This window comes from Bubalus kerabau, chromosome 14 (assembly GCF_029407905.1).
Source record: "Bubalus kerabau isolate K-KA32 ecotype Philippines breed swamp buffalo chromosome 14, PCC_UOA_SB_1v2, whole genome shotgun sequence".
Taxonomy (NCBI): Eukaryota; Metazoa; Chordata; class Mammalia; order Artiodactyla; family Bovidae; genus Bubalus; species Bubalus kerabau.
In genome coordinates this window covers 62,324,436-62,348,800 of record NC_073637.1, presented here as the reverse complement: position 1 = coordinate 62,348,800, position 24,365 = coordinate 62,324,436, and the positions used below count along the sequence as shown (strand labels likewise).

The 24,365-nt window shown below is 37.2% G+C and overlaps 1 protein-coding gene across 2 annotated transcripts in view; it reads right to left on the bottom strand.

The window, feature by feature from the left end:
* Positions 1 to 24,365, bottom strand: part of LRP12 (LDL receptor related protein 12) — a 93,633-nt gene that overhangs the window by 18,772 nt on the left and 50,496 nt on the right. For both annotated transcript variants that reach the window (XM_055546470.1, XM_055546471.1), the window contains one exon: positions 4,411 to 4,546. In XM_055546470.1, coding sequence (XP_055402445.1) covers positions 4,411 to 4,546 — 136 coding nt within the window. The remainder of the gene's footprint in view (positions 1 to 4,410; positions 4,547 to 24,365) is intronic.

Below are 24,365 nucleotides of genomic sequence, written 5' to 3'. Positions count from 1 at the left end.
TCATTGTAGTTCAACAGTTTTAATATCTAATATTTTCATTACGGCTATTTAAAAATATTTTGAGTTCCACTGTGCCTTCCATCTTTGGTGCAGTTGTTATTTAGGAATATGTTTCTGAACATATGGGCTTTTTAATTGTTGTTTTCCAATATAATTGTGTTATGGTCAGAGAACACAATCTGAATGATGTAGTCTGGAAATACATTGAGAATTCCTTTGTTATTTAATGTATAATCAATTTTTAAATAAATGTTGCACATGTCATTAAAAGGAATGTGCATTCTCTATCCACTGAGATAGATATAAAAATCACACACATACATGATATATGTGTCTACTGGATCAGTATCAAATTTTCTCTATTTTTACTTACAGTTTTCCTGTTTAAATTCAGATAAATATGTTTACAAACTTCCACTGTAATTGTGGACTAGGAAAACTTGGTCAGATTTGCTTGGTAATTCCCTATAGTTTGCTTTTGCTTGGTTTCAGGCTGCATTATTAGGTACAGAACATCTAACCATGGTTCTATCTTCCACTTGTTATTAATATTTTGTTTTGAAGTCAATTACAACTGATTAACCCTCCTACACTAGCTCTCTTCTGATCAGTATTTCGTAGCTTATCTTTTCCTGTCTTCATTACTTAGATTTTCTGTATTGGTACTCTTTTAGGTATGTTCCTAAAGCCCATTAGAGAAGGATCATACCAGTTAACCGACCAATAAACCTGACTGGATAGTCTATCTTCTAAATGTTAAGCGAGATTTGTTTTTTTTAATTCTATTTGGGGTGGGGATAGGGTTTTCTCATTTTCCTTTTCCTATATTCTCCTATATTAATAGGTTTTTAAAAAAAGTTTCTTTCCCTCTGCTTTGGTCTTTGTTGTTGTTGTTTAGCTGCTATGTCATGTCCCATTCTTTTACAACTCCATGGACTATAGTCTGCCAGGCTTCTCTGTCCATGGGATTTCCCAGGCAAGAATACTGGAACAGGTTGCTAGTCCCTTCTCCAGAGGATCTTTCTGATCCAGGGATGAAACCCACGTCTCCTGCATTGGTAGGTGGATTCTTTACCACTGAGCCACCAGGGACGCTTTGGTCTAATTAAGTCCAACTACAAGTATTCAGTGTTTCTAATCCCCTTTCAAATTCTCAAATTCTGTAGAAAAATCGACAATTTTATTTTCACCCATTTGTAACTGAAATTTAACATTTCATTAACATTGCTTCACTTATGAAAATAAACATACTACGAATAGTTTTTATAATGCTTCTCACACTGTCACCAGTAGAAATCATAGAAAATTTCATATTACATTTCAGTTTTAGTAGATATCTAGAGTAACTACTTACACTCAAAACCACTTTGAAATTATAGTAACTGTTAAAAGCATGGCTTGCTCACTAATTGTTAATAAACATATATGTATTTGCAAAAATATCTGATAGCTGTGTTTCAGGAATAACTGGTTTCTTTTGTAATGCTATGTGTTTTATTCTATACATTTAAAAATATTCTGGGAATGGATTTATAGGTTTCACCAAACTACCAAAGTGCTCATAGCATAAAGAAGGTTAAGGAAAAAAAACTCCAGTATATTAAAGTGTAAAACGTCTATAGTAAATCTGTGTTCCAAGTTGCTTCCCTGGTGGCTGAGATGGCAAAGAATCTGCCGGCAATGCGGGAGATGCAGGTTCAATCCCTGTGAGAAGGGAATGGCTACCCACTCCAGTATTCTTGCCTGGAGAATTCCATGGACAGAGGAGCCTGGTGGGCTATAGTCCATAGGGTCACAAAGAGTCGGACACAATTGAGTGACTAACAGTTTGATTTTGTTGGCTGTTTTGATTAATATTAAATTTTTTCATACATTCTAGAAATTTTGGGGTTGCAAACTTCTGAGGATGATTTTTGGTGCTGTTTTTAATTTTTTTTCCCCTATATTCCCCCACAGCATCTGCTCTGTAACTTCCTGTTTAGGTCTCCTTTCTAAAACCAGCCCTAACGTGGCAGTTCAGAGCAGTATTACAATCGTGTCACAGAATCAGTAAGGGACTTAGTAAAATTCCCATTTATTATGGTATGTCATCCTATCTTTCTAAGCTCTCAGCTCCATGAGAGTTCAAGCAGTGGTTAGTAGAAGTCTTCTTCAGCCTCCTTTCTTAAGCAAAATATCCTGACCCTAGTCCTTGGCTTCAAGCAGGGAACCAGAATCCAATCCTCTGTAGATAAGGTAGACAGAGGATAAGGTGGCCTTTGTGAATTCTAGCAAACTTCCGGGGAAAGGATAAAAATGCTTATAAACTGGTTAAATAGTTTAACCAGTTTTACAAGGAGAGCTCTAAGTATTATTTGTTTATAGCATGTAATTTTAGTTTCTTTTATCTATATTTTAGTTATTTAAACTCAGGTATGCATGTTGATTTTCATTTTACCAAAAAGTTTTAAAACCTGTGTCTAGATAATCATACACCTTTTCTCTGACTTAATATGGTAAATGAATTTAATGTTTCCTAATATTGACTAAATTGTGTGTTTAAATGAACTTCATTTGATCATGGTATAAATTTCTTTTGAACTGTTTTTTAAGATATTACACCAATATTCACAAGTGAAACTTGACTTTCTTTGCATATTATGTCAATATGTTATCTTTTAAAAGTTTGTTATTACCATGATAATGGTTTCAGTAAGAACTAGGACAATTACTAAAATTACTTTCTTATTTTATGAGACTGGCTGTGTAAATGCAAATTTGTGAACTCAGTTCAGAATTTAGGAAATCTTCCTTTAGGTGTGTTGGGCTCACCTCTAATACTCTGCATTTCAATATTGTGCTTGATTTTTAGTGTAGCTTTGTGACATCTCAAGGATCCAACACATGATCAGAACCAGACGGCAGTACTCCATGTCATCTCCTCTGTGCTGGCAAGAATTGCCAAGTTTTACATAACTGAGCTGGTAGGCTGCATATTTAATCTGCAGTTGAAATTTTAGGTTAAAAGAAGAAAAATCTCTAAAAATGCTAGTTTCATGTTTAAAAAATATTTGGAACCCCTATGGTAAAATGTTACTTTGGAAACACATTTGTACTTAAGTCATACTGTAAGTAGCAGAAAACAGACATATTGTTCCGATTCCAGTGTTGGTACAGTTGCAGAAGGGTAACTTTCATGGCACATTCCACCCATGCATCAGGCAAGGGAATCGTACTTCTCACAGAGGAGTGTTACTGCTTCCACCGATGCTCAGCTTCAGTGTTCCAGAAGATATGGCTCAGGGCAGAGAGGAACCAAAGGAAAACATACCATATGTTGCTGTTTTATGGCTTCCACAGAAAAAAGGGGACAGACAACAACTGTGTTCCTCAAGTGACTGGTCCTCATTAGTTAATAAATATAAAAAAGGAAGACAGAAACGATCAAACATAGGCTTAATTTAGAATCCCACTTTTTTGAAAATGTAAAAATGAAGGGATATGTGTCTATGATCTATGAGGTCTCTTTTAAATCTAACGTTCCATGATTCTCATCCATAAAAATGTAAATAATGAAAGACTGTCCAAGATGCCTTTGTAGTACTTCTGTGATAGAAATGGCATTCTTAATTGTGTTATAGTTGTCTGTTTAGGTACACTTTTTTTCTCCCTTTCAGGCAAATTTTTTCCTCTAATAACCCCAATATAATTTCCTTAAGCAAGCAATAACTGCTTCTACTGGGTATTTCCTCCTTAGTATCTTATTCCCACAGTTTTTCTCTACAATTTTAAATGTCTTTAAAATACTCTTAATCTTCCTTATTTATATGTTATTTATTCTTAGGATTTTAAATTTACGGTTATTTTCCCTAGGATTATATTTCATTTTGTATTCTTAACAAATGATCTATTGTCTCACTGCTATGAAAAATGAGCTTTTTCTAGACACAGTATTTATCCATCATTAGCTTACGTCAAGTTTTATACACACATAACATATACAGAGGCATAGTCTACAACCATGTTTTAATTCATTAAGGTAGAGGACTCTACTTTCAAGACCAAGATTATGGGCTAGATATCCAAGTGAATTAGTAAGTCTGTTTATTTGTCTCATTGCCAAAGATTACATTCTTTATTCTAATTAACTATTCTGCAGATATGTAGCTTTTGTTAAAAAATTGCCTAGAAGAATATGGATGGCTCAGCACAAATTCATTATCACCATTAGAAAATATTCTAAACACATGCCCTAATAGAAGGGGAAGAACGGGCCGTTATTCTTCCCCTCAAGACGGTAATGATAAATACAATTTATTTTCTAAAAATCATCTTTTTATACTACTGCATGTTGAATGATGATACTTGGAAAGTGAATTTATATTCTGTAATAAAACATCAAACAATAATACAAGGAGGTATCAAAATTACCTTATAGTAATGATTTCCCCTGGGTTTGCCCTTATGAACCAGCTACAGTTGATTCTGGCAGGATATTCGGAAGGCCAGCCTGGGCTCGTGATTATCCCACTCGGTGCTCGAATCTGTTCTGGAGTTTCTCCACAGGCTGGAAGATAATCAAAGCAATCTTAGAAAACTGTTGTATTTTAAATAAAGCATTAAGTAAATCAGCATTTATTAAAAAGAAACATATCAGATGTCAAATCATATACAATAAATACGGTATGGCCAACCTTAAAAACTTTCATTATTCTAATTAGATTGTTTTCTTTCCTTTTAGTCAAATTATCTTATCCTAATTAAGTATAAAGTCTTGTGGAGGTGTGGAACTTTTCAATTTGGATCTCTGCACACAATTTAAGAGTCAAGACTGCTAGCTTTAGCCATGGAGATCAACTGGTACATCCATCCATCTATCTTTTTCCCAAGATTCACCTTTTAAATTTATTTATTATAACTACCTAAAAATCAGCTTTACTGAACTACTTTTTGGATACTTAAAAAAATCATATAAATATAGTCTTCTGAACAAAATAATTAAAGGAAAGCACATATAAACACAACAGTAAGATGCTGAGTTGTTAAAGTGGGTAGATGATTAGAAAAGAAGCAGCAAAACATTACTTCAAAGTAGTTCTTTAATTCATTCCAGGAATACTTCCAAACTTTATTACAAAGTCATAAATGATTCCTAAATTATTTTAAAAATAAAGGCTTGAAACAGTCAGTGATTAAAGTTATCATTATGTGGTTAGGTATCTAAATATCTTAGAAGAAACGGAGAATAAATTCAAACTACTACCAGCACTTTGCCTGCATGATATTGTCACCCTGCTTATTTAACTTATATACAGAGTACATCATACAAAATGCCGGGCTGGATGAAAAACAAGCTGGAATCAAGATTGCCTGGAGAAATATCAATAACCACAGATAGGCAGATAACACCACACTTACGGAAGAAAACGAAGAACTAGAGAGCCTCTTGATCAAAGTGAAAGAGGAGAGTGAAAAAGTTGGCTTAAAACTCAACATTCGGAAAACGAAGATCATGGCATAAAGTCTCATCACTTCATGACAAATAGATGGGGAAACAATGGAAACAGTGATAGATTTTATTTTGGGGGGCTCCAAAATCACTGCAGATGGTGACTGCAGCCGTGAAATTGAAAGATGCTTCCTCCTGGGAAGAAAAGTTTTGACCAACCTAGATAGCATATTAAAAAGCAGAGACATTACTTTGACAACAAAGGTCCGTCTAGTCAAAGCTATGGTTTTTCCAGTAGCCATGTATGGATTGTGAGAGTTGGACCGTGAAGAAAGCTGAAGGCCGAAGAATTGATGCTTCTGAACTATGGTGTTGGAGAAGACTCTTGAGAGTCCCTTGGACTGCAAGGATATCCAACCAGTCTATCCTAAAGGAAATCAGCCAAATATTCATTGGAAGGACTGATGCTGAAGTTGAAACTCCAATACTTTGGCCACATGATGTGAAGAACTGACTCCCTGGAAAAGACCCTGATGCTGGGAAAGATTGAAGGCAGGAGAGAAGGGGACGACAGGGGATGAGATGGTTGGATGGCATCACTGACGTGAAGGACATGAGTTTGAGCAAGCTCCAGGAGTTGATGATGGACAAGGGAAGCCTGACGTGCTGCAGTCTATGGGGTCACAAAGTACTGGACACGACTGAGCGACTGAACTGAACTGATTCTCCCTTCATTATCTTCAATGCTCACAGTTCACATTTTAACAATCCAGAATTCAGCTAATAATCCCAGAATTTAGTCTCCCTCAAGAGTCACAGGCTAAAAAAAAGAAAAATGCAATGAAGTTTAAACCTTCAATAAAATTTAAAATCTTGGAATCTCTTATTTGATACAACTCTGACAGACCAGACTATCTAATTTTTAAAGTAAGACCAGACAAAAAGGAGCAAATTACAAGTGGGGAAAGTAGCTGCCAAAATGACCATTTTTTTGGTGTGTCTATGTAATAGAGGTTATGGTCTGTTCAATTTAGGTTAAGTATGCTTGCTAAGGAGTAATTTTACAAAGTTTTTATCCATAATGGTCAACATATGGCAAACTATATTGCTCAGAGAGTCAATACTTATTTCAATAGAATTAGCCATTCCCTGCAGAAAACATGCAATCAAGGTTTTAAACCTCTGCAGGTTCATGCCTAATATGCATCTAGTTTGAAATTAGGGTATACTGCCAAAGGGATCTTGTTTTTAATCACTTCTCGAACACAGAGATTCATGGCATGAAAATACAGGTATACAATACATTGATATATATATTAATTAATATATATATAATAATATATATAATAATCTAGCATACATCTTATTGCCCACACACAAAGTTTCCACTTGTTTTTGCTTTCCCCTTACCAAAAAAATACTTTGGTATTTTACAAATAGACTGTATTTATCCAAATGCGATTATATTTGGGGCTTATTAAAACTGAAGTATTAATAAAGCAAGGCAAACCATTCAATATCACAGTAATCCAAGTCTATTCCCCAACTAGTAATGCTGAAGAAGCTGAATGGTTCTATGAAGACCTACAAGACCTTCTAGAACTAACACCCAAAAAAGATGTCCTTTTCATTACAGGGGACTAGAATGCAAAATCAAGAAGTCAAGAGATATCTGGAGTAACAGGCAAATTTGGCCTTGGAGTACAAAATGAAGCGGGGCAAAGGCTATAACAGAGTTTTGCCAAGAGAACGCACTGGTCATAGCAAACACCTTCCAACAACAACAAGAGAAGATTCTAAACATGGACATCACAAGATAGTCAATACCAAAATCAGACTGATTATATTCTTTGCAGCCAAAGATGGAGAAGCTCTACACAGTCGGCAAAAACAAAACTGGGAGCTGATTCTGGCTCAGATCATGAACTCTTTATTGCCCAAATTCAGACTAAACTGAATGGCACCCACCCCATTCCAGTACTCTTGCCTGGAAAATCCCATGGACGGAGGAGCCTGGTAGGCTGCAGGTCCATGGGGTCGCTCCGAGTCGGACACGACTGAGTGACTTCACTTTCACTTTTCACTTTCATGCATTGGAGGAAGAAATGGCAACCCACTCCAGTATTCTTGCCTGGAGAATCCCAGGGATGGAGGAGCCTGGTGGGCTGTCGCCTATGGGGTCACACAGTTGGACACGACTGAAGTGACTTAGCAGCAGCAGCAGGGAAAACCACTAGACCATTCAGGTATGACCTAAATCAAATCCCTTATGATTATACACTGGAAGTGAGAAATAGATTTAAAGGATTAGATTTGATAGAGTGCCTGAAGAACTATGGATGGAGGTTTGTGACACTGTATAAGAGGCAATGATCAAGATCATCCCCAAGAAAAAGAAACGCAAAAAGGCAAAATGGTTGTCTGAGGAGGCCTTACAAACAGCTGAGAAAAGAAGAGAAGTGAAAGGCAAAGGCAAAAAGGAAAGGTATACCCATTTGAATGCAGAGTTCCAAAGAAGAGCGAGGAAAGATAAGAAAGTCTTCCTCAGTGATCAGTGCAATGAAACAGAGGAAAACAACAGAATGGAAAAGACTACTGATCTCTTCAAGAAAATTAAAGATACCAAGCAGAGACATTACTTTGCCAACAAAGGTTCGTCTAGTCAAGGCTATGGTTTTTCCAGTAGTCATGTATGGATATGAGAGTTGGACTGTGAAGAAAGCTGAGTGCCAAAGAATTGATGCTTTTGAACTGTGGTGCTAGAGAAGACTCTTGAGAGTCCCTTGGACTGCAAGCAGATCCAACCAGTCCATTCTGAAGGAGATCAGCCCTGGGATTTCTTTGGAAGGAATGATGCTAAAGCTGAAACTCCAGTACTTTGGTCACCTCATGCGAAGAGTTGACTCATTGGAAAAGACTCTGATGCTGGGAGGGATTGGGGGCAGGAGGAGAAGGGGACAACAGAGCATGAGATGGCTGGATGGCATCACCGACTCGATGGATGTGAGTTTGAGTGAACTCCAAGAGTTGGTGATGGACAGGGAGACCTGGTGTGCTGCAATTCATGGGGTTGCAAAGAGTCGGACACGACTGAGCAACTGAACTGAACTGAAGGGAACATTTTATGCAAAGATGGACACAATAAACGACAGAAATGGTATGGACCTAACAGAAGCAGAAGATATTAAAAGGTGGTAAGAATAGTCAGAACTATACAGAAAAGATCTTCATGACCTAGATAATCATGATCGTGTGATCACTCATCTAGAGCCAGACATCCTTGAATGTGAAGTCAAGTGGGCTTTAGGAAGCATCACTGAGAACAAAGCTAGTGGAGGTGATGGAATTCCAGTTGAGCTATTTCAAATCCTCAAAGATGATGCTGTGAAAGTGCTGCACTCAATATGCCAGCAAATTTGGAAAACTCAGCAGTGGCCACAGGACTGGAAAAGGTCAGTTTTCATTCCAATCCAAAGAAGGCAATGCCAAAGAATGCTCAAACTATTGCACAACTGCACTCATCTCACACGCGAGCAAAGTAATGCTCAAAATTCTCCAAGCCAGGCTTCAACAGTATGGGAACCGTGAACTTCCAGATGTTCAAGTTGGTTTTAGAAAAGCCAGAGGAACCAGAGATCAAATTGCCAACATCCACTGGATCATCAAAAAAGCAAGAGAGTTCCAGAAAAACATCTACTTCTGCTTTATTGACTATGCCAAAGCCTTTGACTGTGTGGATCACAATAAACTGTGGAAAATTCTGAAAGAGATGGCAATACCAGACCACCTGCCTATCTCCTGAGAAATCTGTGTGCAGGTCAAGAAGCAACAGTTAGAACTGGACATGGAACAACAGACTGGTTCCAAATAGGAAAAGGAGTACATCAAGGCTGTGTATTGTCACCCTACTTATTTAACTTATATGCAGAGCACATCATGAGAAATGCTGGGCTGGAGGAAGCACAAGCTGGAATCAAGTTTGCCTGGAGAAATATCAATAACCTCAGACGTGCAGATGACATCACCCTAATGACAGAAAGTGAAGACGAACTAAAGAGCCTCTTGATGAAAGTGAAAGAAGAGAGTGAAAAAGCAGGCTTTAAACTCAACATTCAGAAAACTAAGATCATGGCATCTGGTCCAATCACTTCATGGCAAACAGATGGGGAAAAAATGGAAACAGTGACAGACTTTATTTTTGGAGGCTCCCAAATCACCACAGATGATGACTGCAGCCATGAAATTAAAAGATGCTTACTCCTTGAAAGGAAAGTTATGACCAACCTAGACGGCACATTAAAAAGCAGAGATATTACTTTGCCAACAAAGGTCCGTCTAGTCAAAGTTATGGTTTTTCCAGTAGTCATGAATGGATTGTGAGAGTTGGACTATAAAGAAAGCTGAGCACCCAAGAATTGATGCTTTTTAACTGTGGTGTTGGACAGGACTCTTGAGAGTCCCTTGGATTGCAAGGAGATCCAACCAGTCCATCCTAAAGGAAATCAGTCCAAAATATTCATTGGAAAGACTGATTCTGAAACTCCAATAGTTTGGCTACTTGATGTGAAGAAGTGACTCCTTGGAAAAGACCCTGATGCTGGGTAAGATTGAAGGCGGTAGGAGAAGGGGACGACAGAGAATGAGATATGGCTGGAATGCATCACCGATTCAATGGACGTTGAGTGTGAGCAAGTTCTGGGAGTTAGTGATGGACAGCAAAGTCTGGCGTGCTGCAGTCCATGGGGTCACAAAGAGTAGGACACGACTGAGCAACTGAACTGAACTGACTGAATACTGAAGTGCCAGAATTTTGTTTCCATCCTTGTTCTAATGAGTTATCACCTCAGCAATTAATGAAAAGATGCTCTAAGTCATTTATAAGCCCTTTTTCCTTTCTTCACTCTCTTGCCAAAGCATTTTGTAGCAGTATATTGAAGAAATTCTTAAGTTCATGAAGATACAAACATACAAATAAACTAGCAAAAACTATTATCATGTCTCCCCCAGGATATTGTAAACTGTTCATTTTCATGAAAAGATTCATTTACATTAAAGAGAATAATACAATTTTATGTTAAACTAACACTGTAATGGCATGTAAGTACTCAAATACTTTTCAGCTGATCTAACAGTTCTGGGACACATCCAAAAACCAGGTGGGAATAACCTATGATAAAGCAAATAACTCCTAACCTTTAAATAAACTGAGCTGGAGAGACTAGTTGTAGAGCAAAACAGGAAAGAATTTTATTACATTTTTGTTTTATTAGATTACGCTTAAAAAGTTTTCCCTCAAATACCTGAGAAACCCATAGGTGGTGCTCTTATACCAAAAACTAAAGAAATTATGATCTGGCATGGATGCTCAAAAATACTGTTGTGAATATTTTATTTTCATACAACTGACAAAGGATAGACACAACATTCATAAATAAGAGCAGTTATTTTAATATTAAGTATTTAACATTCTAATTCACTTAATACTTCTATAACATTATTTAATATTTCTACCTGATCACAAATTAAATTTTCTCTCTTAATTGGCTATGAATATATATTTTGATTAAATTTTGCAACATGACTGAGTCTGGCATTTTGTTTTAGATTCAGCCAGTGGCTTTTTACCAACATCTTTATACATATAATACACTGGACATGCAGATTAATATACTCTAGCACAACCACAATTTATCCCTTTCTATATATGAGGAAGAACACATTTAAATGCTCAAAGAATACGACAAACATTAGAAATCAAAAGAAAATTCCCCTCCCTTTTGAGCTTAGAGTTTGCCTATATATACCAGTAGGTTTGGAATCAGAAGACTAAGGTGCCCTCCGTTCTATCTGCCACTATGGGCTTTGCCATGGTATAAATGACTAAACCTTTTAAAGACTTGGTTTCCTCATGTGTTAAAATAAGCAGTTGCTGTTTGAATAATCTCTAAGGCCTATTTCAGCCCTAAATCATGCCCCTCTTTCATCATCATAATATATTTCTACTATATTTCTGATACTTATCAGGATGCATTGGTAAATTTTTTTGTTGCATCACTTTGCATTGTCTCTTTGACCCACTGAGATCACATTTTCATATTCTTACCTTAACCCCATCAAAACTGTGTTAGCAAGCAAAGGCCACCACCAAATCAAACGTCCCCTCACTCTCCATGGTACTTGATCTCTTTAGGCCACCTGACAGTGATCTTTTTCTTCTTGGTCCCGTACTACCTTGACTTTGCTGACATCACTCTTTTAGTTCTCCTAATTCAGACTCTTCTGGGACTGTTCTCAGACTGGATCCTTCTGACTCAGCCAGCTCCTGATATACTGATGTCATGGTTCATTCCAAAGTTTTATGCTCTTCTCTCTCTCTATGGGAGATCTCATTCATGCCTACATCTCCACTTACGATCTACAGTTGACAAGTTAAAAAATCTCTAACCCAGAGACTCTGCATAATCAAAGGTCCACTGGACATCACAAATTCAATATCATCATAACTGTGCGTTTCTCAAATCCTTCTCTTTATTTTAAATTCTGAATTGTTATTATCATAGATATCGTAGATATTTGGGAAAAACAAGTCATTTCACCTAATTCAAGTAAAAAGTAGACTTACTTTAAGAATATCACAGGCAATCTCACTGACTTCTTAAGTGTAGGAAATAAAACTCACAGCAACTAAAACTAGAAATCTCAAAGTCACAACCTGAGGCTGCCTTCTTCACCTCTTAAAAGGCCTGCTCTGTCTCCTATATGTCTGTCCCAATCTTCCAACTGGCTTTCAGAGTCTTCTACTTTTCCATTATTTTTCAGTATCTTATAATGACTTCTCATTCCCAACTTATCATTAACACGTCAGTTTAAGTATCTACCATCAACTGTAATCTCAATGTTTTCTTATTTTGCTATATTTATACTATTGTTCATTTTATATTTTACCCTTTTACATAAAAGATTTGAGGTGACTTACTATCGCAATGAATTTGACAGTACTTTAGCATCTACTTCCTCACTTGTAAATGGGGATTAAAACACTACCTACCACATAACAGTGCTGCAAGAAATAAATACAACTATTTTGGTAAGGAGATTAGCCCACTGTTTGGATTACAGCAACCTGCTGATACATAACATCACATGATAGACCAAAGCAGACTGGTTGGCAGTAATGCCTGGAATGTCACACTGAGATGATTATTAAGGCAGTGGCCAGGCTAAATGTGAAAGAGGGCAGTGATTGTTCATTTAATGTATGCTGGGCACTATCATGTTCTGGAAAGAATGTAAAATTATGCCATAACTGACTGGATATCTGACATGAGTTGGGATATACACTCACAAAATGTTGCTTTAGGGAATGAATTTTTGTTTGTTTGTTTTAAACAAAATTTGCATATAGTTCTGCTAGTTTAAACGTCTTTCTAGATTTTTGACTATACTCCAATCTACAATGTACCCAACCTAATCTTCTTTTACTTCCATTTTTTCTACCCATATCATCTCTATTGCTTACACAGTTATTTTAGCTAATATCTGATTATTTCTTCAATAGAGTTAGTATATATATAACTGGCAAACAGAGAAATCTCATCAGTATAATGCAAAGTTGTGAAAGATCTTATTCCCAGCATGTGAATGATGTCAAGTAACCAGGAGCAGGAGAAAACCCCTAGCAAGTAACTTCTTTTATTGCAAGAAGTGCTTACTTTTACTGTTTTAAAGAACTATACAGAGTGAAGTAAGCCAGAAAGAAACACCAATACAGTATACTAAAGCATATATATGGAATTTAGAAAGATGGAAACGATAACCCTGTATGCGAGACAGCAAAAAAGACACAAATGTATAGAACAGTCTTTTAGACTCTATGGGAGAGGGAAAGGTGGGATGATTTGGGAGAATGGCATTGAAACATGTATAATATGTAAGAAACGAATCACCAGTCCAGGTTCGATGCAGGATACAGGATGCTTGGGGCTGGTGCACTGGGATGACCCAGAGGGATGGTATGGGGAGGGAGGTGTGAGGGGGGTTCAGGATGAGGAACACGTGTACACCCGTGGCGGAGTCATGTTGATGTATGGAAAAACCAATACAATATTGTAAAGTAATTAGCCTCCAATTAAAATAAAAAAAAAAAAAAGAACTGCTAGACTTTCCTCTGTATTAAGACATCTTGGGAGGCAGCAAGTATAGATGGAGATGTGAACACCTTTCCCCACTATCAAAATAAAACAGAACACCTTAATTGATGAAGGGTATCTCTGAATTATGTTTTTAGTTTTGATTAAACTGGTGTCCATTAGAAGAAGCATGTATCTTCAAGGAGGAAGTCTGAACTTCAGAGTATGTGGCTGCAAAGTATGGACTGAGTCTAGGTGTAACTGTCAGGAGATATTTGTCCTGGCATTTGGAGCAACATTTTATTTGTTAGGGCTGTACTTACAGAGTTATGTAGTTGTAAGCAATCTGTACCAAAACTATGTTTCTCATAAGCCCTGTTAGTGTTCAGTTTTGCAGAATATGAGATTTTCCCGCAGCAGACACATGGCATTTGGGCCAAGAATGACTATATTTTAGCCTTTGTTCATTTTGCTTTCTTAATATATCTCTTAATACAACAGAAGAGTCCAAAATGCAGTACCTGGATGCAATCTCAAAAACGACACAATGATCTCTGTTTGTTCCAAGGCAAACCATTCAACATCACGGTACTCCAAGCCTATGCCCCAACCAGTAACGCTGAAGAAGCTGAAGTCGAACGGTTCTATGAAGACCTACAAGATGTTTTAGAACTAACACCCCAAAAAGATGTCCTTTTCATTAGAGGGGACTGGAATGCAAAAATAGGAAGTCAAGAAACACCTGGAGTAACAGGCAAATTTGGCCTTGGAGTACAGAATGAAGAAGAGCAAAGGCTAATAGAGTTTTGCCAAGAGAACGCACTGGTCATAGCAAACACCCTCTTCCAACAACACAAAAGAAGACTACGCATGGACATCACCAGATGGTCAACACCGATATCAGACTGATTATATTCTTTGCAGCCAAAGATGGAGAAGCTCTATACAGTCAGCAAAAACAAGACCAGGAGCTGACTGTGGCTCAGATCATGAACTCCTTATTGCCAAATTCAGACTTAAATTGAAGAAAGTAGGGAAAACCGCTAGACCATTCAGGTATGACCTAAATCAAATCCCTTATGATTATACAGTGGAAGTGAGAAATAGATTTAAGAGACTAGACCTGATAGACAGAGTGCTGATGAACTATGGACTGAGGTTCGTGACATTGTACAGGAGACAGGGATTAAGACCATCCCCATGGAAAAGAAATGCAAAAAAGCGATATGTCTGTCTGAGGAGGCCTTACAAATAGCTGTGAAAAGAAGAGAAGCGAAAAGCAAAGGAGGAAAGGAAAGATATAAGCATCTGAATGCAGAGTTCCAAAGAATAGCAAGGAGAGATAAGAAAGCCTTACTCAGAGATCAATGCCAAGAAGTAGAGGCAAACAACAGAATGGGAAAGATTAGAGATCTCTTCAAGAAAATCAGAGATACCAAGGGAACATTTCATGCAAAGATGGGCACAATAAAGGACAGAAATGGTATGGACCTAACAGAAGCAGAAGATATTAAGAAGAGGTGGCAAGAATACACAGAAGAACTGTACAAAAGAGATCTTCATGACCCAGATAATCACGATGGTGTGATCACTCACCTAGAGCCAGACAGCCTGCAATGTGAAGTCAAGTGGGCCTTAGAAAGTATCACTATGTACAAAGCTAGTGGAGGTGATGGTATTCCAGTTGAGCTGTTTCAAATCCTGAAAGATGATGCTGTGAAAGTGCTGCACTCAATATGCCAGCAAATTTGGAAAACTCAGCAGTGGCCACAGGAGTGAAAAAGGTCAGTTTTCATTCCAATCCCAAAGAAAGGTAATGCCAGAGAATGCTCAAACTACCGCACAATTGCACTCATCTCACATGCTAGGAAAGTAATGCTGAAAATTCTCCAAGCCAGGCTTTAGCAATACGTGAACCGTGAACTTCCAGATGTTCAAGCTGGTTTTAGAAAAGGCAGAGGAACCAGAGATCAAACTGCCAACATCCTCTGGATCATAGAAAAAACAAGAGAATTCCAGAAAAACATCTATTTCTGCTTTATTGACTATGCCAAAGCCTTTGACTGTGCAGATCACAATAAACTGTGGGAAATTCTGAAAGAGATGGGAATACTAGACCACCTGACCTGCCTCTTGAGAAATCTGTATGCAGGTCAGGAAGCAACAGTTAGAACTGGACATGGAACAACAGACTGGTTCCAAATAGGAAAAGGAGTACGTCAAGGCTGCATATTGTCACCCTGCTTATTTAACTTATATCCAGAGTACATTATGAGAAATGCTGGGCTGGAAGAAACACAAGCTGGAATTAATATTGCCAGGAGAAATATCAATAACCTCAGATATGCAGATGATACCACCCTTATGGCAGAAAGTGAAGAGGAACTAAAAAGCCTCTTGATGAAAGTGAAAGAGGAGAGTGAAAAAGTTGGCTTAAAGTTCAACATTCAGAAAGCTAAGATCATGGCATCTGGTCCCATCACTTCATGGCAAATAGATGGGGAAACAGTGGAAACAGTGAGAGTTTATTTTTGGGGGCTCCAAAATCACTGCAGATGGTGACTGCAGCTATGAAATTAAAAGACGCTTGCTCCTTGGAAGGAAAGTTATGACCAACGTAGAATATTGAATATTCAACCTAGAATATTGAAAAGCAGAGACATTACTTTGCCAACAAAAGTCCGTCTAGTCAAGGCTATGGTTTTTCCAGTGGTCATGTATGGATGTGAGATTGGATGTGAAGAAAGCTGAGAGCCAAAGAATTGATGCTTGTGAACTGGGGTGTTGGAGAAGACTCTTGAGAGTCCCTTGGACTGTAAGGAGATCCAACCTGTCCATCCTAAAGGAAATCAGTCCTGGGTGTTCATTGGAAGGACTTATGCTGAAGCTGAAACTCCAGTACTTTGGCCACCTGATGTGTAAAACTGACTCATTTGAAAAGACCCTGATGCTGGGAGGGATTGGGGGCAGGAGGAGAAGGGGACGACAGAGGATGAGATGGCTGGATGGCATCACCGACTCGACAGACATGAGTCTGAATGAACTCCGGGAGTTGGTGATGGACAGGGAGGCCTGGCCTGCTGCGATTCATGGGGTCGCAAAGAGTCAGACGCGACTGAGCGACTGAACTGAACTGAATAATCAGTGTCAAGTTTTTGTTCTCAGAAGAGAAATACCTTAAAAAAAATTTGTTTAATTTACTTTAGTCAGTATCTTCAGATATAAACAAGTATTCAAGTATTTTGGGTGATGATAATATATATCTCTTGTTTTGACAGATTTCCCATAACTCAAAATAGAAGCTCCCAAATTAAGAGTTCCAAATGTTCATTCAAAAAAGTTAGCAACTTTCAACTCCCAGAGCATCTTCTTCATAGAATGCAGTGATTAGAGTAAGTGTTAGTCACTCATTCGTGTCCAACTCTTTGTGATCCCATGGACTGTATGTAGCCCGCCAGGGTCCCCTGTTCATGGGATTTTCCAGGCAAGAATACTGGAGTGAGTTGCCATTTTCTTCTCCAGGGATTGAACCCAGGTCCTGCACCACAGGTAGACTCTTATCATCCGAGCCGCCAGGGAAGCCTCTGGTTATCTGATTAGTTCCCCTAAAGCCTATTTCATTTGGACATTTGGAATGAAAAAAGAAAACAGCATTATCACAATGCTAGTGGTTAAAAGGCATTAAAGGCTAAATTAAAGAATACACTTTTTAATTGATGGCATATGTTTTCAATTAAGAGAAGGAGAATTAACTGAAAAGTGAATAGGTAGAGATTCTTTGATGGCATTCTTAATAAAATTTTGATAATTTCTAGGTTTAAAATACAAAGATCTCACTGTAGAATTGAGAAAACAGGGCAAAACTAACTGAGAAACACTCAAGACTTCTTCATGCTTATTCTGATACTAGTTCAATAATCCCACAGAAAAAGCAGGTAACTATGATTTTAAAATTAGATTTGTATACCATACCTATTATCTTTAAAGTAACCATTTATAGAATAGAAACTGTGCAAACAACCACTATTTTAGAGGCCACATGGGAGAGAAGAGGACGATTTCAAAACATTTTATGGTTTTTAAGACCTGAAAAAGAGAGACACGGAAAGAAATTTACAGTTCTACTTGTAAGGGAAAAAGTACAATTTCCTGTTCCACAGATGAAGAATGGGGTTTCTTTTCAAAACTGACAAGGGTTTTTGGCGCTTTGTGACTAAAGGTGATATGAAATCTTTGTGCCTTTTGTTTTAACAAATTACAAAGCTGAAATTCAAGTAAAAATCAGCTGTGCTTACTGCCACCTTAAGTACATGAGATACATATGAAAAACACAAAAGAAAATGAAAATTAATGTTCTCATGAACACTGAAGCTTTGTAAAAATGAATTATGATTATTAACTGAACTCAAGAAACACATAAATAGTTATGAGAGCATACAAGACGTATTTCTATTCAGTTGCTCAGCCTGTTCAACTCTTTGAGACCCCATGAACTGTAGCCTGCCAGGCTCCTCTGTTCATGGGATTTCCCAGGCAAGAACACTGGAGTACATTGCCATTTCCTTCTCCAGGGGATCTTCTCAACCCAGGGATCGAACCCACTTTTCCTGCATTGGCAGGCGGATTCTTTACCACTGAGCCACCTGGGAAGACCCTGCATACAAGACAATATAGTCCCACATGACATAGTGTGTATTTATAAACAATGTGTCATAAGGCATAGGGTATTATTAAACAGAAACAAAGGCCCACTTTTGGGCCTTATGTATAAGTCAAGTTTGTCTGTTAACAAAGGGTTTCACTGAATAGAAGTGAGAACAATCAGAATAAAGAGCACATTCCAAATTAAAAGAATTCAGTGAATTCTATAGATACTAGCTAAGGCAAGGTATGCTACTGCTACAAGAAGTGATATGATACAAATACTGTGTAACATTACCTTGCTGTATACAACCTGTGGGAAGGCAAACTGGTACAGCAAAGAGATCAGCTAAAAAGCAAGTACAGAAACTCTTGTAAAATTTTACTTGATCAAGTTTCAGTATAAAACAAAAGCACGCTCACTCTATTTCAAAGTATTTATAGTCAACGGTGCTCACTATCATTTGGCCATCTCATTTTTTCAGTGCATAGAGTGCTCCATAAATATTAACTTCATTATGGCTGTTGAATACAAAAGCAATTCCACATGTTGAAAATACAAATAAAAAGGGTTTGATTCCAATGGAAACAAATGAACTTAAAAAAATACCATCTCCAAAGTAAAAAAATTCACAAGCAAATGGTGACTGTTGAATGGTCATGTGTGATGAACCTATGAATGATCCTGAGGTTAATAAGTGAATCATGCAAAACATGGCAGACATGGAAAATTAAAGTGTATAGTTAGATGATTAGCCTGGAAACCAAATGCCAAGTGGTCCACTGTTAATTTAAAAGAAGGGCACCAATTTGAAAAATTACAGTATGGTGAAAAGTGCTAAAGATGAGATTTTTGTCACTCATCAGAAGCTTATGGTTCATAAATTCAAGATCTGTGAATATACTCAAAGTGCGGAGTGTGTGGTCAGGTCTGTAGGTCCCCTGGCTAATGATAATGTTACTGCCCATCAGGTACTTCTTCTTCTCATGTCTTTTCACATTTAATTTTTACTATTATTAGCTCTATTTAACCAATGACTATAAAATGGAGGTACAGAGAAATTAAGTAATTTTCCTAAAGTCACAAAAAATTAAATGTCCAGGCAGTAGGCTATAGAGTGGCACTCTTTACTTTTTAAATATTTATTTATTTTGCTGCACCAGGTATTACATTAGTAGCAGCATGTGGAATTTTTGGTTGCCAGGACATACTACTGCCCACTAGGGAGCTCCCTCTGCCACCTGGAAATATTACCAGGGGATGGGGGGGAAGAGGCCTCAATAGAATTTCAATAAAGATAAAAGTGGTCTCATTTGGTAAAAAAATATGTCTTGGTCCTATATTTACATGGAGAAAAAGGTACAGAATCTATGATAGCACAGATAAAGAGGGTATACTTAAAGTTTCTAAAGACTGATTCCTATCAGCTACAAATCTATACAGGGACTGCAGGCAGAACAAAACTCCAGTCTCTTTGGAATTAAACAGGATTCTAGAAGTTCTTTTAATAATAGTACGTACATATATACATTAACTCCAGGTAAGCTGATTAGGATATGGGGCAGAATAGAAGCAGTAAGGGTAGGCAGTGAATGCTGAGGGAGGTATTTCAAAGGAAAGAGAAGTAGAGAAGAGGAAACCAGAGAAGGCTGGACAACTAATGGAAAGTGGTTGTGTTCTTATAGATTCTTCATATTGGACAAATAGGCAGAGTTTAGAAAGCAAGCATGTCGAGCATGAAGACCATGGATTGCTGAGAACACAGGGCAAGTAACCCGTTGAGTGTCAGAATCTGCAAGATGAATGACATGTAAGTACAAGATGGCCCTTTGGCAGGATGCCCCCTGGAAGGACACAGCTCAGCTTTGCAACTCAATAGGGAACACAGAAGCCCTGGTCAGGAAGAAACTCAGTTTGAAAGTCCACTTCTGCAACTTGACAGGGTTTGTTGCTCACACTTAGCATCTTGATTTTTTGACCTTTGTTGTCCAGACTCCTTTAATACCTGAGCTCTGTCATGATGAAACTCAGAAGAGTCAACATTCTGAGGATGGACTGAGCTGGAAGGAGACAGGTTGGATATAAGTAGTACCCCTTAGAATTACTTTGCATTTCATTCTAATTTTTTCGAGAGGTCAGCAAACTAACCTTTTCCCTTTAGGGAAATAATTACTAGCACTCTAATAGCAATGTTTACTAGTCTAACATGGGAAAGCTTTTTAATTATTTAAAATGTAAGAATCAGTATAAGCAGAAACCTTTATATTAATCTATCACTCACACTTAGGATACTCTCTCATTACTCTTAGACTTGGGAATCACACATACCTTTGAAAGCAGGAACTCCTATACCCAGGATATCCTATATCCAGAATGAATAATAACTGGATATTCATTCCTCTACATTAGAGCAGATACTTAAGAATGGATACAGCAATAAACTTATTCCTATAATTCTTAATGATTTTTTCAAGGACCAAAATATTCACTTGGTCTTTAGCTCTATTCAAGGCATTAACTTCTTGGCTTCTTAAAGGTCACTACTGTCCAGGGCTTCCCAGGTGACTCAGTGATAAAGAATCTGCCTGCAATATGGGAGACCCAGGTTTGATCCCTGGGTTGGGAAGATCCCCTGAAGGGAATGGCAACCCACTCCAGTCTTCTTGCCTGGGAAATCTCATGGACAGAGGAGCCTGGCAGACTATAGTCCATGGCATCGCAAAAGACTTAGCGACTAAACAATAGTGACAACAATGTCCAGAACAAACAAATAATAATCAGGGGTTACATGGCAGTAAAATACATTTTAAAGAGTTAAAATAGGTACAAAATGTGGGAAAATATAGAAGGAAAATTAAAAAGAAAATACAGTCTTCTTAGTTCTAAGAGGGTTACAGCACAATATGAATATAAGATCAGCAGAGTACTCTTAATGGAACTACCTATTTTTATCCTAAAATTTCTAAGGGCAAGAATAATTTTGAATTTTGCTGGCAAAGCATAAGATAAAATGAATACAGAAGATTCAACCTTTTATACCTTTTTAAAAAGGCCGTAAAAGGGCAATTTTTTCCTGGAAGGGTATAAAAACGATTGATACGTTACTCACATTTTCTAAATTTAAGCACTCTAGATGAATAAAATGCTAAGCAAGCTACTACTTGTATTTCCAGAATGGGAAAAACTACTAATTTTTGAAGTTTACTGTGATTCTTGCTGGAAACATAGAAGAAATGCAGGAATTAGCACCAGAGAAAAGATAAACTGGCCCTGAAGTTCACCATTTTATAAGTCATTGCTATCAGCCTTGATACAGTTTTTAGTATAACACATCTTCTGAGAGTATTCCAGTCTTGGTGTCCTCTGTCAAGGGTGACATCCTGAAATAAACCTAATATTCAGATTATGTTTAAGGGAGGAATAAAGAGTTTGACGATATTATATGTTCTGGGTATTATATTTCTATCACTGCAGCTTAAAATTAAATCACCCAACTTGTTTCAATCTGTTTGTTGTTGTTTAGTTGCTAAATCATATCCGACTCTTGCGACCCCATGAACTGCAGCCAGCCAGGCTCCTTTGTCCATGGGATTTCCCAGGCAAGAATACTGGAGTGGGTTGCCATTTTTTTCTCTTCCCGACCCAGGGATCAAAACTGTGTCTCTTTTATTGGCAGTGGATTCTTTACCACTGTGCTATCAGGGAAGTCCCATATGGGTCTGTTAATTAACGCTGCTCATCTGCTAAGTGACTGGCTTTTGCACAACAGATGCACAGTATCTTCAAATCCATGCCTTAGCAAAAGTACAAATAATTAACATGATTTCAGGTCTCCAAAATCCCTGAGGATGGTGACTGCACCCATAAAATTAAAAGAGGCTTGCTCTTTGGAAGGAAAGCCATGACAAACCTAGAGAGCTTATTAAAAAGTAGAGACATCACTTTGCTGACAAAGGTTTGTATAGTCAAAGCTATGGCTTTTCCAGTATTCAAGTAAGGATGCAAGAGTTGGACAATAAAGAAGGCTGAGAGCCAAAGAACTGATGCTTTCAAATTGTGGTGCTGAAGAAGACTCTTGAGAGTTCCTCAGACCACAGGAGATCAAATCAGTCAATCTTATAGGAAATCAACCCTGAATATTCATTGGAAGGACTGATGCTGAAGCTCCAATACTCTGGCCACCTGATACAAAGAGCTGACTCACTGGAAAAGACCCTGATACTGGGAAAGATTGAAGGCAAAAGGAGAAGGAGCCAAATGATGTGATGGTTAGACAGCAACACTAACTCAATGGACATGAATCTGAGCAAACTCTGGGAGAGAGTAGTGGACAGGGAAGCCTGGAGTGCAGCAGTCCAAGAGGTCACAAAGAATCAGACATGACTTAATGAACAACACACTGAATAATTACTGTCAAAGTTTAAAAAAATTATTCTCAAAGTTAACGGAGTAGAAAAGAAAATGTCAAATGTTTGAATGCAACTTGTTTTTTACCTTCAGCAGAGCTGGCCTGCCTGCTTACTTGAGCAGATGATCACGTCTGCCATCTACACACTGCATACTCTGTCACATTACACCCTGTTCTGTCTATGGTACTGCTACATTTAATGTTCTGCTGTTGACTTTATTTATTAAGAACATACAATTATAAGATATAATAATCTTGCTATAAACATAATTGTTCAGTAAACATCTGATATTTATAACACATGAAATGTTATGATTAGGTAAACGCTTCACATAAAATATATTATTGTATAAAAAGTTATAGTAGATTTAATTATGCAGCATATAATATTACATATAAAAGTATATTATATAAACATTATAATACTACCATTATATCTTTGCTAAAATTAACAGGGAATGCTCTACTCCAAAAGCTCAAGTGTTTCAAAAATAAACTCTCTGAAGGCAGGCAATGTTTGTATAGTCATTGTTTATAAACTAAACTAAAGTGGTATTTTTTTGTTTTTGAAATGTACTCTGTTTTGTATTCTCCACTCACTTTCTTCATGTGAAGCACAGTTCCTTGTGTTCATACTAAGTTCTGTTTTTATATTCTGAAATCCTAAAAACTAATGTGGTGTTGTTTCCTGAACTAATTTTTTTTTTGTTTAATGTACTGTCTTGTATTCTCCACTCACTTTCTTCGAAGGACAGTTCCTTGGGTTCACACAAAGTTGTGTTTTTATATTTTGAAATCCTAAAAACTATAAAATTCATAAACTTTCCTTCCCCCTGACATTTGCAACATGAATAAAAGATACTGTATTACTCAAAAGAACTGGTGAAATTCTTTTTCATAAGTTTAGCAAGAGGTCCAGGTATTTAACTGAATAATTAAAAATAACATTAAAATAACAAGAAAGGTACAAAGAACCACTTGTACCTGTTGTTTTATTCATGCAACTTTTCTATATTTAAAAAACAACTGTGAACTGCTATCAAATAACTATAGTTTAAGCTTCATTTCCTTTCAGACTTTTTTTGGGTAAGATCTGAAAATTCTAGGACAATAAAAGTATTACTAAACCAAGATGTTCTTCCAGGGTAACTTCAATATACCATATTGTAGTATTCAACCTAAAACTGGATAAAACTAAAGCTATTTTACTACAGTGCTTCATGCTAGTGTAAAATGTTGCTCAATAATTTGTAAGCAAATGATTGCAACTTAGAAATAATATCTCCTAGGGACTTTCCTGGCAGTCCAGTGATTAAGATTTCCCCTTCCAAGACAGGGGGCATCAATCCCTGGTCAGAGAGCTAAGATTCCAAATGCCTCGCAACCAAAAAATCAAAACATAAGCAATATGTAACAAATTCAATAGACTTTAAAAATGGTCCACATTTTAATTTTTTAAAAAAATTAAAAAAAAAAAAGGAAAATATCTCCTACTTTAAAAGGCCCACAACTAAATTATTAGTTTTAAAAGACTTATAGGATCAGTAGCATGCTAGGCCATTGAGGACAAGAATAGGAACTATAAAACGAAAAACACAAAAACAAGAAAGGGTGATGATTTTAATAAAATAAAAATTCTGACAGAATATAGGAAGAATAACAGGTAACAGCTACTATTTTCTATACTCTGGTAATTCAATTAATATGAATACGTATTAGGAAAGAAACTTCCTAAGTAGATAACTCTCTTTCTCTGCT